We start from the raw sequence: 18,476 nt of genomic DNA on the forward strand, positions 1-18,476 counted from the left end.
CTGCTCGTGCGGAGGCTGTCCAACCGCAGTGGCGTATGAACGCGGAGTACAGCGCCTCGGCCTTCGCGTATTGGCCTTTCTCGAAATGAGCTTGTGCGAGTGGTAGGGTAGCCTGGCTTACTTGTCCTTGCTGCCTTTCCATAGCGGTCGAAAATCTCGCCTTCGGAGTAGAATGGGGGTTGATTTCTGAGCGATCACAGGTGACACCACAAAGCCACTTGCGCGCCCCGGAAGTTAGAATGAGAGCGAAACTTCGGCTCAGTCGAAGGGGGAAGTTTGTGCCTTCTGAGGACCTGTCGTCTCGCGATACAAAGGGTCGGCCGTTGACAGAGAGTTCAGCTGCTCGGAAGAAGCTTGGCGTGGACGAGCGCCAGTAGGTGCAATTACCATTGTTTAGCCAGCCTTGTTTTCCAGAAAAACCACACACCGATGGTCCCAAACTACTTTCAGAGCCAATTGTCTGTTGCGTGGAGCTTGCCCTTTGTTACAGCGTATTAGGGGACTGAATGTGCCGAAAATGGAAGAAACCTTGGTTCGTTTTAAGAATGGCTAATACGCGAATTTATTGTAGCCCCTGCAGTGCCAATGTCCACACTTAGCAAAAGGGTTTCGAGTGTTCTGAGTAGGCGACGGTTACCTTGAGACATGAGCTTTGTTGTCCCACCGCCGTATGTCCGAATCCAAAGTCTACCATTTATTAGCTCCAAGAGCCTGGATGGCAAATGTCTTAACCTTTTTGAACCTCTGGAATTGTTGAAAGAACTAATCAAATAGTATATTGTGTCTATAGCCTGGTCAATGAATGTTAGTTTACATTCCCTGATTGTTTATGCCAAAGGGAGAACCAGCTAGTAATTTAAGTACAATATACTTAATTCAAATAAAAAGTATGTTAAAAATCTGTTAACCTCTGTACACCAAATGCCTTTTGGGTGTCCTCTTAGGATCTCTCAGTTCCTTTTATTCCCAAACTACTTGGGTCTTCCCTTCAGAAAACGTAAAGATGAGCAATATGTTTGGGGATGATTGATAATCTGCATGAAAAAGAAGAGAACATAAATTGTGTGGTTTTTTCTAGTGCTTTTATTAGATGTTAATTTTTTCACTTACACAACCACTGAAAAATAGTGTATTTAATGTTAAATAAAAACAGGACTAGAAGGAAGACTATAAGATTACAAAAACAAACTGGTATTTTCTGGTGTAGGAACATGGACAGATTAATAGAACAAACAAAGCCAGAGACGACCCCGAATAGGCTTTATATTTAAAGGCATTTCACATATATTGGGAAAGGATAGACTATTCAAATGAGTGTTGTTGGGAGAATTAGCTAACTATTTTGGGGAATAATACAGTCAAGATCTCTACTTGACAGAATACCTTTATTCCAGGTGAATTAAAAAGTTAATATTAAAAAAATAGACTAAAAAAACTATTAGAAAATATAGCTAATTTTCTCAAGAGTGAGGCAGGCAGGAAGAAGAAAGAAAGGAAAAAATGATAAAGTGTCTGATACAATTGACTACAGTACATAAAATAAAATGTGAAAAAAAATTTGCCACATGGAAAACAGTTGTCATCCTTAACATACAGAACTTCCTGCTCAACAAATGTTTACTGAGCATCAACTATGTGCCAGACACAATTTTTAAAACTGGGAGCACAGCAATGAATAAAACGAAGTGAAATAAGAAAAGCTCCTGCTCCCAGGATGCAGGAGAAAAGATCCACTGATCCTGGAGAGAATGGATATAAGTAAAAGCCATCTGCCACTGGGGGAGGGTTAGGAAACTCTTCTGCCCCCGTGGACCTGGCAAAGATCCACTGCTTCTAGAGGGAGGGGTAGAAGCAAAACCTGTCTGCTTTGGGGGCCAGGCAGGAAACTGTCTCAGGGAGGATCTCGCACTGACACAAAGCAGAGGTCAGCTACCACTGTGGAAGTTTCTGTCACTAAAGGTCACCCACAGATAAACAGTAGAGTTTGTCTGTCATGGTGGGAAGGGCAATAATGCTGAAAAAGTTCCATACCCAATGCCTAGGCACACAAGCATACCAGAGTCTGAGTCTGGAACAGAAGAAATGAGAACCCCTACTGCTCCTACCACGCACCTAGCATTGAGTAAAAAGCAACCGCAGTCTACCCCTAGGAAAGGAGCAAGAGCAGGGAGAGAGACTCCATTCTGTGGTGCAGGTATGTAGGGTTCTGCTGAAAGCTAAGGATGGAGCAGGAACACAAACTCTCTAGCACAAACCACACTAAGCACAAGGTAGCAGCAGTCCATCACTGGAGCAATTTGAAGTCTTTGAGGCATTGAAAGTAACTATAGTCATGACAAAACCCAAACGCAGATCAATTACTGACTAGATTGGTTCAGTCCTCCAACATTAATGGCCTGACGGGAAGAGAAGTGTCTATTTCCGGGTGTATTATTTACAACAATCTCTACTGTTCTTCCACACATGATGACAAACATTCAGTCAAAATTTATGAGACAAACGAAGAAAAAGCACTCAACAGAACTAGACCCAAAAATAACCCAGATGCTGGAGTTATCAGACAGGGATTTTAAAATACATATGATTAATATGTTAAAGGATCTAGTGGAAACAATGAACAACATGCATAAACTTGGAGAATTTCAACAGATGGAAACCAAAAAAAAGCTAATGAAAATGCTAGAAATAAAAAGCACAGTATCAGCTGAAGAATTTCAGTGGACTAATCAGCAGACTGAACACAGATAAAGTATCAGTGAACTTGAAGATAAATCAATAGAATTCAAAACAAAGAGAAAAAGTGGGGGGGACAGAAAAGAGTATCCAAGAACTGTGAGACAATATCAAATAATCTACCAGATGTGCAATTGGAGTCCCACAAGAATAAAAGGATAAGGGAGAAGAAATACTTAAAGAGGTAATGGTTACAAATTTTCCAAAGTTAATGGAAGACAAACAAACCACAAATCCAATAAATTCAGATAACCCTAAGCTGGATGAACACAACACACACACACACACACTCCTAGACACAACATACTTGCACTGCTAAAAACCAAAAGAAAAGAGAAAATCTTTGAAGGCAGCCAACAAGAAAAGGGGATTACAGAGAAAAAGAATAAGTGATAGCAGATTTCTCCTTAGAACCTATGCAAGTTAGAAGACAATAGAACGTCTGTAAAATACTGAAAAAAAAAAAAAAAAAGTAAACCCAAACTTTTACACCCAGTGAAACTATTCAAAAATGAAGGTGAATAAAATACTTTTTTGAACAAAAGCTGAGCAAATTTGTTGCATCCAACTGTATACAAACATTCCAGGCTGAACTAGCGGCTTCAAATTCTACCAAATATTCCAGTAAGAAAAAGTTCCTGTTTTACACAAGTGAAGACATCAGAAAACATCTTTCAGATGTTTTATGAGGCTAGCCTTACCTTGATTCCAAAACCCAGCAAGGAGTACAAAAAAGAGAAAAGAAGATGGCAAACCAAACTCTCTAAAGAGCATGTATACGAAAATTGTAAACAAAATATTACCAAATTGAAACCAACAAAATGTAAAAAGGATAATACATCATGACCAGGTTGATTTTATTCCAGGAATGAAAGGTCAGTTTAACACTAGAAAAAAATTATTGTAATTCACTACACCAGCAAATTAAGAAAAAAAAAAAAAAACTCAATAGATATAAAAAAGGCATTTAATAAAATTCAACTCCCACTCTTGATAAAAATTCCTGGCAAACTAGTACAAGGGGAACTAATTTTTTTTATTGCCATAAAAATATATATAACACGTTTGTCAATTTAATTTTTTTCATATGTACGATTTGGTGTTATCAATTATGTTAATCATGTTGTGCAACCATCACTAATACCTGTTGCCAAATTTTCCATCACCATGAAAGAAACTCAGTGCCTCCTAAACAATGACTTTCCCTTACCCCCTCCTTCCTGACCCTGGTAACCACTAATAAACTTGGTCTCTATATATTTGCCTAGTCTAGATATTTTATATAAGTGAGATAATGCAATATTTATCCTTTTGTAATTGTCTTACTTCACTCAGCATCATGCTTTCAAGGTTCATGCATGTTGTGTCAGAGTTCATTTCTCTTTACAGCTGAGTAGTATTCCACTGAATGTCTATACCACATTTTGTTTATATCTGTTGATGGATGTTTGGATTGTTTCAGCTTTTGGCTGTTGTGAATAGTGCTGCTTTCAAGTCTGTTGAGTATATATCTAGGAGTGGAATTGCTAGGTCATAACGGTATTTCTATGTTTAACTTTTTGAGGAACTACCAAACTGTTTTCCATAGTTTTAGAAACAATTAGCAGCAATTAGCTTTTTTACCTTTACCATCTGCTTGGTACACCCTTTCCTATCCTCTTACTTTCATTCAATCTGTTTTTAAAAAGGTGTCTCTTGTAAACAGGGTCTTGCTTTTAATCCAGTCGGATAATCTCTGACTTTTAATTGGAGTGTTTAGTTCAGTTACATTTAACGTTATTATTAATATAGCTAGGTTTAAGTTTGCTATCTTACTATTTATTTTATATTTGTCTCACTAAGTTTTAGTCCTCTTTCTCTTTTTCTGTCTTCTTTTAACTTAACCAAATAATTATTTTATTTTTCTAAATAAGCTTTACTGACATATGATTTAATGATTTACTTTTTTTAACTTTAGAGAAATTTCTTAGGAATTGTATCTTTTGATATAAAGACACATAATAACAGCAATTTCTTCAGTTCCACTGTTTTTCTTCTGTTAAATGGAACTAAAGTAGAAATTAATGCCTTATTTTTTAAAACATATATTGATGTGAAGTACATAACTCAAGTTTTCACAAATATAATCATCACCAAGATCAAGATACGGAATATTTCTGTCCTATTGTGCAACCATCACTAATATCTGTTGCCAAATTTCTATCACCCCCAAAATTTCCTTTGTATTCCTTTGAAGGCAATGCCCTACCCTCTTCCTTACCTCAGGCAACCATTGATCAACTTTCTATCACTATAATTTTGCCTTTTTTAGAATTTCATATAAATAATATCATAAAGTATGTTGTTTTTGTGTTTGTTTGCTTTTGAGGTTTATTCGTGTTGTTACATGTGTCAGTAGTTCATTCCTTTTTATTGTTGAGCAGTATCTCACTGTATGGATTTGTTTATACATTCACTTGTTCACTTCTTCCCATTTTGGGCTATTATGAATAAAACTTTTATGTACATTTGCATGCAAGTCTTTGTGTAATACACGTTTTGGCTTCTCTTGCATAAGTTCCTAAGAGTGGGATTACTGGGTCCTATGGTAAGTGTATGTTTAAATTTTTAAGAAACTTCAAAACTTTTCCAAAGTAGATGGGCCATTTTGCATTTTCACCAGTAATGTATGAGAATTTCAGTTGCTCCATATCTTCATCAACACTTGTATTGTCAGTTTTAGCCATTCTGGTGGGTGTGTGGTGTATCTCATTTTCCTCTACACCCACTGCCATTGAGTCAATTCCGACTCATAGCGACTCTACAGGACAGGGTAGAACTATATTCCTCTAAAATTTTACTAACTAGAAACTTAAACTTTTGCAAAACAAGAAATGAGTAGCTAACTAAAAGAATAACCCTAAGCCTCTTAAGTGTACTTTTTTAATTTCTTCTGTTAAATATAAATTAATGCTTTTTATTTAAAAAAACTTATTGACACTATTTTTTATTGTTTCTTCTATACTATTAGGCATTTTTGAAATTTTATACCATGAACATATGTTACCTTTATACTCAGAAAAAAGTTAATTTCCTAAAGAAAAAAAAAAATGATAAAACAGTCATAAAATAGACAGTAGGGGGCAACATAATACCGCTATTTTCATTTCAGAAACAATTACAGGGCTACAACATCATCAAATTCCACACTCTTGATTTTCTCTTAAGGTTTAGTAACAATTTTTACCATCATTTCTAAATGAAAACCCTGTGGACCTCTAAGGAATAATTCACTGAAACCACCAGTAGTCTGGTACCTTTATAACTTTTCTTTTTTTCCTATTTGGTATCAAAAGTCCTGATACCTTTGTAACTTTTTTTTTCCTATTTGGTAGCAAAAGTGGTATTGTACATCTATTTTACCTTCTGCCCCCTTCTTCCCTCATGCCCTCTGGAGCCCAACACCCTCCCATTCAAATCCCACCAAAACATTTAAATCAATAAATTAATATAAACCAAACACCATGTCATCCATAAAATAAGATAAAGGAAACTCGGAATAAATGCAATATTTAGTCCAATATTTATTATTACTTTTTTCACTCAGTGCCACATAAAACCTAGAATCGTACCTCTCGGAATATATTTCAAAGTATATTTTACCAAAACAATTTGTAATGAAATTAGCATTTATGTATGATATCAGGTCAACAATGCTGTGTTGCTTGTTAGGCACACTGCTTATTTGTATAGCTTTATCGTTGGGTTCTACTGTTTTAATATTTTCACTTACTACACTATTTTGAAACATAACAATTCAGGGCAAGTTTTGTGATAAAGAACAACTCAGCATTACCAAAGGGATTCAATTAATGTTTAATTGCAAAACAAAACATTATAACTTTCATTATACTGGCCTTCAATATACTGCTCAATTCTGTCTATCCAACTTCTCTCTGAGTATGTGTTTTATCTGGACGATTTTGATACTCTTTCCCTCTTTCACCAGGGGAGAATGTGTTGGTGTCTTTATCTTGACACTTCTTTCATGTTGAATAAAACCAATTGGGTCAACTCATAACATGGGTTCTTTCTCTAGTATCATGTTTGAGCAAGAAAAAGGTTTCCAAGACAGTATGGCAGATCATTAAACCTTTCACTGATAAAGACCCAGTCATAAGCTTTTATACTAGTAGAAATGATGTGACTATCATATATATATGAGGTCCACAATGTTTAAGAGAGTGTTTTTTAAGGATTTTGGTTTCTGTGTCAAAATGAATAAGGAGTAGGGACAGCAACTCAGTATCTACCTCTAAATAATTAGAGGAAATATTCTAGGGGTCAGACAACTTGAATTAGTGGCAAATGAGAAGGCTCCAGAAGAGAGATCCCAAAAGATAACTTAAGAAAGGTGTGAGGAGTCAACAGCTGATTTTGGAATTGAAACAAATGGGAGTATAATCAAGAGGTCACAGTAAGGGCTAAAGGCAAGACAATCTGTGAGTTCTCAGCTGATTCCTGAGACAGCAAAGGGAAAGGGAAAGAAGAGGTACTCAGGCATTAGACCATGGACCAAGAATCACAACTCTGAACATGCAGTCCTGCAGGAACCCTTCACACTGATGGAGCTATAATAAACATGCCATCCCTACAACCCTGAGAAATTTTCTTTCATTGATGAAGCAGGGACTACCGTCATCCCTGAAAACAGAAAATCTGTAGAAAGATGTAATTTAAGTTCAGCAAGAAATATATTCCCTTTCATAGACCCATTTCTTAGGATATGATTTGCTGATTTGGGGAACAATATTCCATTCTGCTATAGAAGAAAACAAATGAAGCAGATGAAACTCACTGTGTTAAGCACAGACAAATAATTCAGTAACTTGTGAGACATGTTAGACAAAGTATATAGAGTATATCATGTGTGACCATAGATAGAAGAAAAGGAATGACCAAGAAATACCTACTATTCATGAGGCACTGAAAATACAAAAGGCACCCTAGGCACTAAATATTCATAACATACTAAGTATGCATGAGACATAAGAGGCCTTCAATATTTGTGAGCTCTTAATTCACCCATTGGTGACACTTATTCTGACCTGTCCTCTGCCCAAGAAGTATAAATAAAATCCATGGTTCCTTAGCAGGACAACTGGCAAGCTACAGCTGTGGCTGAGCCTCTCCTTTAGAGCAAGTGTGTACTGTTGGCCCCAGACATGTTCCATCTGACTGAATCGCCTGGTGCAAATCCCAACTCTAGTCCTCTTCATAAACACACTATCAAGGGCAGGCTGATGAGGCAGAGTAAGAGTCAGGCATAAGAATATCTTATAACTCGATATTCAGGTACTGGGGTCTTTCCACCCAATAGCACCTTATCCCAATAGTGTCAATCTACCTTATCATTTTCTCCTTGCTTCTCACTATGTGTTTTAAATTGATTCAATAAATCATGTGATTCAAGCATCCAAATTTGGTCTGTGAGCCTGTTCCATGCCTCTGAAATAGCTTGCTTGGTAGCGTATTTGGAAGCAACCACTGTGTCAAGGTAATTTCCCACAAGATACATGAACACAGAGACTGCTAAAACTTCTGGTCTGTTCATTTTGTTTAAGCATTTGAGCCTGTTTTCTATTCTAAGTCTCACATACTTTGGACATGTTATCAGGAGGGACCAGTCCCTGGAGAAGGACATCATGCTTGGTAAAGTAGAGGGTCAGCAAAGAGAGGAAGACCTTCAACAAGGTGGTCTGACACAGTGGCTGCAATGATGGGCTCAAGCACAATGATTGTTAGGAAGGCGCAGAACTGGGCAGTGTTTCGTTCTGTTGTATATAGGTGTCATGGTTTGAATTACGTACCCCCAAAAATGTGTGTATCAATTTGGCTGGGCCATGATTCCCAGAATTATGTGGTTGGCCTCCATTTTGTGATTGTAATTTTATATTAAAGAAGATTAGGGTAGGATTGTTAACACCACCCTTACCCAGGTCACATCCCTGATCCAATGTAAAGGGAGTTTCCCTGGGGTGTGGCCTGCACCACCTGTTATCTCTCAAGAGATGAAAGGGAAGCAAGCAGAGAATTGGGAGAGCTCATACCATCAAGAAAGCAGTGCCGGGAGCAAAGCGTGTCCTTTGGACTAGGGTCCCTGTGCAGAGAAGCTCCTAGTCCGGGGGAACATTGATGAGAAGGCTGACAGAGAAAGCCTTCCCCTGAAGCTGATGCCCTGAATTTGGACTTTTAGCCTACTTTACTGTGAAGAAATAAATTTCTCTTTGTTAAAGCCATCCACTTGTGGTATTTCTGTTGTAGCAGCACTAGGTGACTAAGACGGAATTTGGTACCAGGAGTGGGGTGCTGCTCTAACAGATACCTAAAATGTGGAGGCAGTTTTGAAACTGAATGGATAGAGGAGTGGCAGTGGCAGAGAACCAACAGCAGCAGAACCAGGAGACCAGTGCGAGATAGTGCTGGAGCTGACCCACAGAGTGAGAAAGCTGAGTGCCTGTGCGCAGGAGGCTTTCTGGCAGAGTGGGGTCCCTCTGGGCACTTATTGGTGGCACTACCGAGTTTTGGAACACTTGCCCCAGCAGGGCAGATGGCGGCATGTGGCCCGAGGGCCAAGAGGGCACAGGAAGCAGAAGCTGAAGAGACAAGGAACACAAGAAGCTGAGCTGCCTCAGTCTCAAAAGGTATGGCCATGACCTCAAGGGTTTCGAAGGGTGGAGTCATGGCCTCTGGTGTTTCTAAGGGTGGAGTTGTCACTCTGATGGACTAGGAGAATGGTGCCCTAAAGCCGAGGGAGCATCCCAGCGGGCCTGGAAGGTGGAGCTGAAGCCCAGGGCTGAGGGGCCTCCACTCAGAATCCAGAGACTGTGGCCAATACCTAGAGTCTGGAGGGCAGGGCCATTGTGTAAACTGTCTCAGAGAAGAGAGGATTATTTTCAAAGCCTTGAGGGCTAGTGTAATGTGTTCTGCTGACCTGTTTGGTGCCTGTTATGCCTTCTTTCCCCCCAGTTTCTCCCATTTGTAATGGAAATGTCTAGCTTGTGCCTGTTCTGCCACTGTACCGTTGGAAGCAGATAACTTGTATTCTAGATTTCACAGACGAAGAGGAATTTTTGGATTTTGGACTTGGAGTTAAGAATTTGCTATGATATGATGGGGTGAATACGTTTTCCATGTTGTACGGATGTGATTTTTTGGGGGCCAAAGGGTGGAATGTCATGGCTTGAATTATATCCCCCCAAAAATGTGTGTATCAATTTGGCTGGGCCATGATTCCCAGAATTATGTGGTTGGCCTCCATTTTGTGATTGTAATTTTATGTTAAAGAAGATTAGGGTAGGATTGTTAACACCACCCTTACCCAGGTCACATCCCTGATCCAATGTAAAGGGAGTTTCCCTGGGGTGTGGCCTGCACCACCTTTTATCTCTCAAGAGATAAAAGGAAAGGGAAGCAAGCAGAGAATTGGGAGAGCTCATACCATCAAGAAAGCAGTGCCGGGAGCAAAGCGTGTCCTTTGGACCAGGGTTCCTGTGCAGAGAAGCTCCGAGTCTGGGGGAGCATTAATGAGAAGGCTGACAGAGAGAGAAAGCCTTCCCCTGAAGCTGACACCCTGAATTTGGACTTTTACCCTACTTTACTGTGAAGAAATAAACTTCTCTTTGTTAAAGCCATCCACTTGTGGTATTTCTGTTGTAGCAGCACTAGGTGACTAAGACAAACAGGGTTGCTATGAGTTGGAACCGACTAGAGGCACCTAACAACAATAACAACAACATCAATTCTAAGCTCACATGGGCTCTAAACCTCTTTTCATAGCTCATTATTCCCAGTCTGTAACAGGCTTAACTTGCCTCTAAAGGAAAAAAATAAACAAACAAACATCATATTCAGACAGTGAACTAACCTAAGTATTGTAGCTGCAATAACAACGTTGCATATTTTTATTTATTCATTATCTCACTAAACATCAGCTAAATCTCAGCAGTCTTGATGAAATAGTGTCAAACTCTAGCGTTTAACCACAAAATGAGAGAACATAAGTTCATGAGAATTAAATGGAGGACAATATCAGCAATGTAAAATAGGTAAGAAATTACCCATTATTGATTACAATTTTTTCTCTTTAAATTACTGATAATGAATTTTAAAAAAAAGCACACACACACATAACATGGAAGAATCATTCCCCACAGCACAAGAGTTGTTTAAATGAAGGGTCCAGCTTAGTGGCAATGTTTCAACTCTAACTATAACCCAAAATGGATATTTTTGTATAAATTTATATCATTATAAATAGAGAAATGCTTTCTGCACAATAATATGAAGAGTAAATACCATCTCTTGGAAGATACTAAAGGGTAGATTTAAAAAGGACAAAGAATAAGACTGTTAGAAGCAATTCAAATTGTAAAAACTATCTTAAAATGCCTTCTCCTCCCCTGTGAAAACAAATTATAGAAAGCATTCAACACTATAGCTAGAAGATAGGGCTCATTTCACTATTAAAATTGTTCAACCTTTTTTTTATTATAGGTTGTTTCATTCTCTAAATTTAGCTTTGTCCCACTCCCATGCTTCCCCTATCCCTCCCCAAACTTTTTTTTTTAATGAATTAGTAACCTTGACGCTGTGGAAAAAAATTTTTTTTTCTTATTTGGCATATTTCTGTAGGATCATGTAATGAATCACAAGATAGATTAGGTAGATAGACGGATAGACAGGTAAACAGATATAAAATAAGGTAGATTACCATAAATTGTATATTAAAACCAACCTATTATCTTAATATTTATAATTTTATATAAAAATACAACCATGAAGTAATGAGATTATTTTCATACAATACTTATAGGAATCAATATTATATATAAGACTATGTATATATGTAGTCTTACATATACAGACTGATCAGGACTAGCTATGTATATATGCTACATATATTTACAATTATATGCAACTGTATGTTTCTTTATCCAACTGGACTGTGGCATAAGGGACAGAAGGTGTAGTTACTTATTTCCTGAGCCAGAACACAGTGCTTACACACACTGCACATCCAGAACTGATATTCTGTGATTGGGCTGCCAGTGGCAACACAGGTTGGCAGTTTTCCTTCCCCACTGTAAAAATAAAAGGAAAAACAATGAATTATACTTTCAAACTTATAATTAGTCTAATTTAATTTACTTATTATACTTAAATACTGGAGAACAAAGAAAATTTCAAGGTAAACTTCAAATAAAAAATTTTCTTAAACAATGAGAAAATAAAGCACTAGTACACTTTTAAGACTAAATAAAATAGGGTATAATGTTAAGGTAAATTATTTCAAAATTTATTGCTTTAATTATTATATCACACTATTATACATACATACATTGGATATTAGAAGTCCATGCTTCTAATAAGGTAGAAAGACATCTACTAGTTACAATTAGCCTACCCTTCAAGAAGGCTGTCCAATTCAGATTTTCTGTTATCTTTTGGGGTATGTTTGGTGAAGATTTCTAGAGCAAGGTCTTCATATTGCTGTTTCTGTTCTGAACTGAGGGAGTCTAAAGATTCCAGTTTAATAAAAGCTTTTGAACAGGTACCAAAAGCTCTACTGGCGCAGGCACAGAGTGCTAACAGAGAGTAGATCTCAACAGCAGGAATAATATCTTCATAGTCTCTCAGGTGAAGAGCTAGGAAAGAGGACAATTTGGATTTTTAAAGGAAATCGTAATTTCATGAACATGCACGGGCAAGAATCCACAGTAAGGTGTTTTAGTTTAACCTACATGAACTTTAACAAACTAAAACAAACAATGATGGGAGATGGGGGATTAGTAGGAGGAAGTAGGCTATATAATCTCCAAGGTTCCTTAAAGCCAGTTCACAGCTCAAATCCTATGAAAATAACAATAACCAAACAATTCACATGGCTGTTCCACTTAGAAATATACACACAGACAAAAAAATTCTGGTGTCAAAATACACATCTTTTCTTCCCTCTAAGTTAGAAAATCCTGTGGCATTCCAGAAAAAGTAAATTAACATTGTACTATGTCATAATTATCAAGATATCACGTTTCTTTTTGTTAAAAAAAGGCAGACAAGTGTGAAATTTATGTTTCTTTGAACAGATTACTGCTTTTTCATTTATTTTATGGAAACAATAGGACTTTGGGAAAAGAAAGGTGAAAATGTGCCTCTAAATTGCTGGTTCAGACTATGTATTTTGACAGTTGCAACATCTTATTTTCAGCTTTTCCATACTGAAGCTATAATCTTTCTTAAAAATTCACTAATAACAAATTTGTAACCAAATTATATCTTTTTCTTCTTTACACTTTACAATCTTAAAAATATCTTGCCATAGTTTAAGTAGTGGAAATTTCATAAAACAACCAAGGTTAAAACAATATACTCATGTATTTTACAATTAGACTCCTGTACACTGGTTTGGGGGTCGAGTGTTTAAAATAAAGCTTAGTGGGAAGAACTTTATAAAAGTATCTTCATTTAGCTACAATAAGACTATCCTCTAATTTTACATGTGGCTATAACAGGTTCACAGGCAATAATGTACAAAGCAAACATTAATTCAGATCATTTTATCACTGAAAGATAAACATAATAAAGCATATATGGATATCCTCTACCAGTAGGTAAAGAATCTCAAGTTAAAAGTCTGTCTTTCAACATAAGTCTAAAACTTATGCATAAATTGTAAAAATACTATTTTAAGCTGTACATAATTATGTATATTATATTCATCAGTTAAAATTAAATAGAAAAAAATTTACAGTCCCATTGCTACTAATAACAAAAAATAGGGATAAACGAAGAGAAATGTCCATAGACTACAAGAAGAAAACTAGGGAACTTTCTAGAGAAACACACAAAAACAAAAGGTTTTTTAAAAAGATGTCTCTGAATGAGAAAACTCAATATTGTAAATACATCAACTGTCCCAATATTAACATATTAAGTTAATGTAATTTCAATCCAAAATCCAACAGAACTTCATTGAAACTCTCCTTACCCACAAAAAGATTCTAAAGCTAATCTGGATAAATAAATACCCAAAAAAATTTTCAAAAAGAAGAGTAAGAAAAGAAAGCTTAACTATCAGATGTTAAAATATAAAAGTAAAGTAAATATAAGAGGATAGTACTGGCACCCAAAAAGAGGAATAGAGATTAATATTCTAGGAAAGGATTAAGATTATGTATAAATTTAATTCATGAAGGTATACTTTCAAATCTGTGAGGAAAGAATGCATTTTTAATAAATGGTTTTAGGATAAGAAGTTATAATAAAATAAAACATTTAGTAACCTTGAAGTGAAGGATTTCCTAAGCATGACCCCTAACTGAAAAACATAAAGGAAAAGACAGATAGATACAACTATATCAAAAAACACTATTAATGCCATCATCATGGCTACCACTTATTGAGGGCTCACTATGTCCAGGCACTATAATACATGAATTTTCTTTTCATGAATTTTCTTACTTAATCTTCAAAACAACTCTGTTAGGGATACAGTATTAGTATCCCCACTTTACACAAAAACAAATCAAAACTTAGAGAGGTTAACTGATTAAAACTTTTAAATGCTAGGGGAAAATCAATATATATGACAGAAGATTACTATATATAATCTATGAAGAGTTCTTTTTCTTGTTTGTTTTTTATTACTGTGCTTTAAGTGAAAGTTTACAGTTCAAGTTAGTCTCTCATACAAAAATTTATACATACATTGTTATGTGACCCTTGTTGCTCTCCCTATACTGTGACAGCACACTCCTCCTTTCCATCCCAGATTTCCCATGTCCATTCAGCCAGCTCCTGACCCTCTCTGCCTTCTCATCTTGCCTCTGGACAAGAGCTGCCCATTTAGTCTCATGTATCTACTACTTGAGCTAAGAAGCACACTCTTCACAAGTATCATTTTATGTCCCATAGTGCAGTCCAATCTTTGTCTGAAGAGTTGGCCTCAGGAATGGTTTTAGTTTTGGGCTAACAGAGAGTCCAGGGGCCATGTCTTCCAGGGTCCCTCCAGTCTCAGTCAAACCACTAAATCTGGGCTTTTTACTAGAATTTGAGTTCTGGACCCCACTTTTCTCCTGTTCTGTCAGGGACTCTCTGTTGTGTTCCCTGTCAGGGCAGTCATTGGTGGTAGCCAGGCACCATCTAGTTCTTCTGGTCTCACACTGATAAAGTCTCTGGTTTATGTGGCCCTTTCTGTCTCTCGGGCTAATATTTTCCTTGTGTCTTTGGTGTTCTTCATTTTCCTTTGCTCCAGTTGGGTTGGGACCAATTGATGCATCTTAGATGGCCGCTCACTAGCTTTTAAGACTCCAGACACCACTCATCAAAGTGGGATGTAAAACATCTTCTTAATAAACTTTGTTATGCCAATTGACCTACATGTCCCCTGAAACCATGGTCCCCAGACCACCACCCCTGCTACTCTGTCCCTCGAAGTGTTTGGCCGTATTGAGGAAACTTCTTAGCTTTGACTTAGTCCAGTTGTGCTGACTTCCCCTGTAGTGTGTGCTAACCTTCCCTTCACCTAAGATAATTTACTTTGAAGAGTTCTTACAAAACAATAAAAAATAAATAAAAATCATCTCTACAGAATTCCAGAAATATCTAAACAAAAGAATTACTCTAGAAGGATTTTTTTTAAAAAACATACCATTAAAATATAGATTAATGATATATTAGGACATGTGGTTGCTATGAGTCAAAATCGACTCGACAGCAACAAGTTTGGTTTTTTTGGGGATGTGCATTTCGTGATGATATGAGTTGCAAATTGGTGATTTCATCATGGCCTAACCGATGTGATACAAGGAGGGAGAGGTGAGTCATAGCAACACTTGCAGCGCTGTCATGGCCAATCTGAAGGAGCTGTGATGGTTTAGTCATTCATAGGCTTTGGCTTATAACATAATTTTCATAATTATGCTGTTTTGGGGGTTAATATATCTAAACTCTAGGATATTGTTAATCCAGAAGAAATCAAAATCCTGATACTACAAATGGGCAGTAAGTACATGAAAAGATGCTCAACATCATTAGTCATTAGGACAGAGGAGAACTGCCCCATAGGGTTTCCAAGGAGCAGCTGGTGGATTTGAACTTCAACCTTTTGGTTAGCAGCCAAGCGCTTAACCACTGTGCCACCAGGGCTCCCATTAGTCATTAGAGAAGTTCAAATAGAAACCCCAATGAGATACAACTTCACACCCACTAGGATAGCTATTATAAAAATTGAAAATAACAAGTGTTAGTGAAAATGTGGAAAAATCAGAACCCTTGTACATTACAAGTAGGACTGTCAAAAGGTGCAGCTGCTATGGAAAAGAGTTTGGTGGTTCCTCAAAATGTTAAATATAGAGCTACCACATGACCCAGCAAGCTCACTCCTAGAATTGAAAGCAGGAATGCAGATACTTGTCACGAATGTTCACTGCAGCGCCATTCAAAAGGTGGAAACAATCCAAGTGTCCATTAACAGACAAATGAATAAACAAAATGTGGTATGTACATATAATTTATTTGGTCATAAAAAGGAATGAAGTTTTGATACAAGCTACGACATGGATGAACCCTGAAAATACTATCCTAAGTGAAATAAGCTAGACACAAAAGAGCAAATACTGTATGATTCCACTTAACATTAAATATCTAGAACAGGCAAATTCATAGAGGCAGAAAGTAGATTAGAGGTTACCAGTGGCTCAGGGAGGAGGCAGTGAGGAGTTATTGCTTAATAGGTCTAGAACTTCTATTTGAGGTGATGAAAAGTTTTGAAAGTAGACAATGGTGAAGGTTGCACAGCACTGTCAATGTAATTAATGCCTCTTAACTGTCTTAAAAATGATTAAAAAGACCTTATGTTGCATATATTATACCACAATTTTTTTTAAAGATTATGTAAATAATCTTCTTATAGAAATTATAGTACATAAATACCATTGGATATTATGTGGCTAATAAAAATAATGACATAGATCTGTTTACCAAAGTGCAAAGATAAACTACCGCATACTGTTGAGGGAAAAATGCAAGCTCCTGAACAACATAAATTGTAAGATACTGTTTTAAGTAAACTATATACGACCATATAGGCATGCAGAGGTATCTAAAAGGAAGTTCACCCAAATGTTAACTATGATTATCTCTGAGTAGTTAGATTATAAGTTATTTTACTTTTCTCTTTCTATTTTTCTGTTTTGTTTGAAATTGTTAGATAAGTATTATTTTTAGAAAAAATCAAGTTAAAGGCTATAAAAATACATCTACTAATATGGGAAGATTTTACAATACACTATTATGTTTTTCAAAAGTACACAAAATTATGTCCTGTATACTCCCAATGTGGTAAAAAAACAAATAATTTAAATGTATGTGTGTGTGTCTGTGTGTATTCAAAAGGATATGGACTGGGCAATAAAAGTGTAACTTTGAATGGATGGGATAGTGAATGCTATAAATATTCTTTTTGCTTATCTCAAACTTCTGATTTTTCATTTTTCATGTAGTGCTTTCTAAGTATTAAGAAAAATAGAATTTCAAACAGGGAAAAGCACAAGCAAATTATATATAGCATAATCTCAAACATATGAAAAGACATTCCTAGGAAAAAAATGTTATTGAAATTAATTTAAAGGCAAACTGAAAAAGTTTCTGTCCTTCATATTAAATTTATAATTTTTCAGACATATGCATTATGTAATAGGCCCACCTGTCTTCAATGCAGTGTCAACATATCCCTCATAGAGCTGCCTCTGTGCAAGGATAAAGAAATGGTAAGCCTCAGCCCCTCTCCAAGCATTGTCTGTGAAACGACTAGTTGTAGAAAGAACTTCCTCTTCCAGCAAACCAGCCAAAGCAGAAGTGGCCTACAAGTAAAGCCCATCCACATTTTCTGTCAGCATAAACACATACACAGAATCAACTACCACATAACATCGTAACAATGAAGATAACGTCTGAAATTGTTATACACCAAAATACCTACATGAGCAGATGTTATCATTACAGCAAATGTCATTAAAGAGTTAATTTTTCCGTTATAATTCACGTTTTGTTAAATTAGAATTATCAAATTTTACAATAGAATTTTAAATTTTAATAAGAGATTCATCTGTGTATTAAGGTAATATATATATTCTAGGAAAGTTTTAAAAACTCACTGATTAGAAAGGATTGTTTAGCAGGTGAGTAAAATTTTTTAACAAAGCTCAGTCTTGTAGAAAAAATAATTTTTAATATTTTAAGTAGAAATTTCTAAATTTGAGTATAATTCTACTCATTTTACTCATTTAAGAAAATAAATGCAAACATGCAAATTAAATTACTTATCCATAAAGAGAAGTTTGATAGTTTTTTTTTTTCTCTCTTAAACACTTCAGATAAGTCAGAATCAACTCGATGACAATGGGTTTTAACATTATTTAATGTTCTACTTTACCTCTGAACTCTTTCCTTTAACTTTTCCTCGTTGGGCATTTTTCATCTGTTCGTGGTATTGCTCTATAAGTAAAGCTGACAGTACATAGAGCTTCTTAACACGTAAAGGTTTAGTTCTTTTCTTTGCTTCTTCATCTGCAATCTTGAAAAATTTGAAAAATTTGAAGAAGATACTTCTTAATATACATTTGTACAAATATAATCATTTTCCAAATTAACTATAATTTAATTCTCCAAAAAGAAGACAAGTAGTATGGTGGAATATTACA

At 36.2% G+C, this 18,476-nt stretch overlaps 2 protein-coding genes across 2 annotated transcripts in view; both read right to left on the reverse strand.

The window, feature by feature from the left end:
• The window catches only part of TTC32 (tetratricopeptide repeat domain 32), an 8,773-nt gene extending 8,511 nt beyond the window's left edge, over positions 1-262 (reverse strand). Inside the window, exon 1 of the mRNA XM_012558845.2 lies at positions 1-262. This exon is cut by the window's left edge and continues 6 nt beyond it. Coding sequence (XP_012414299.1) covers positions 1-142 — 142 coding nt within the window. The 5' untranslated portion in view covers positions 143-262.
• Positions 263-11,704: 11,442 nt separating this feature from the next.
• The window catches only part of WDR35 (WD repeat domain 35), a 64,683-nt gene continuing 57,911 nt past the window's right edge, over positions 11,705-18,476 (reverse strand). Inside the window, exons 24-27 of the mRNA XM_004387584.2 lie at positions 18,209-18,349; positions 17,480-17,636; positions 12,179-12,419; positions 11,705-11,855 (exon numbers count right to left, since the gene is read on the reverse strand). Coding sequence (XP_004387641.1) covers positions 11,705-11,855; positions 12,179-12,419; positions 17,480-17,636; positions 18,209-18,349 — 690 coding nt within the window. The remainder of the gene's footprint in view (positions 11,856-12,178; positions 12,420-17,479; positions 17,637-18,208; positions 18,350-18,476) is intronic.

This window comes from Trichechus manatus, unplaced genomic scaffold (genome assembly GCF_000243295.1).
Source record: "Trichechus manatus latirostris isolate Lorelei unplaced genomic scaffold, TriManLat1.0 scaffold00189, whole genome shotgun sequence".
Classification (NCBI taxonomy): domain Eukaryota; kingdom Metazoa; phylum Chordata; class Mammalia; order Sirenia; family Trichechidae; genus Trichechus; species Trichechus manatus.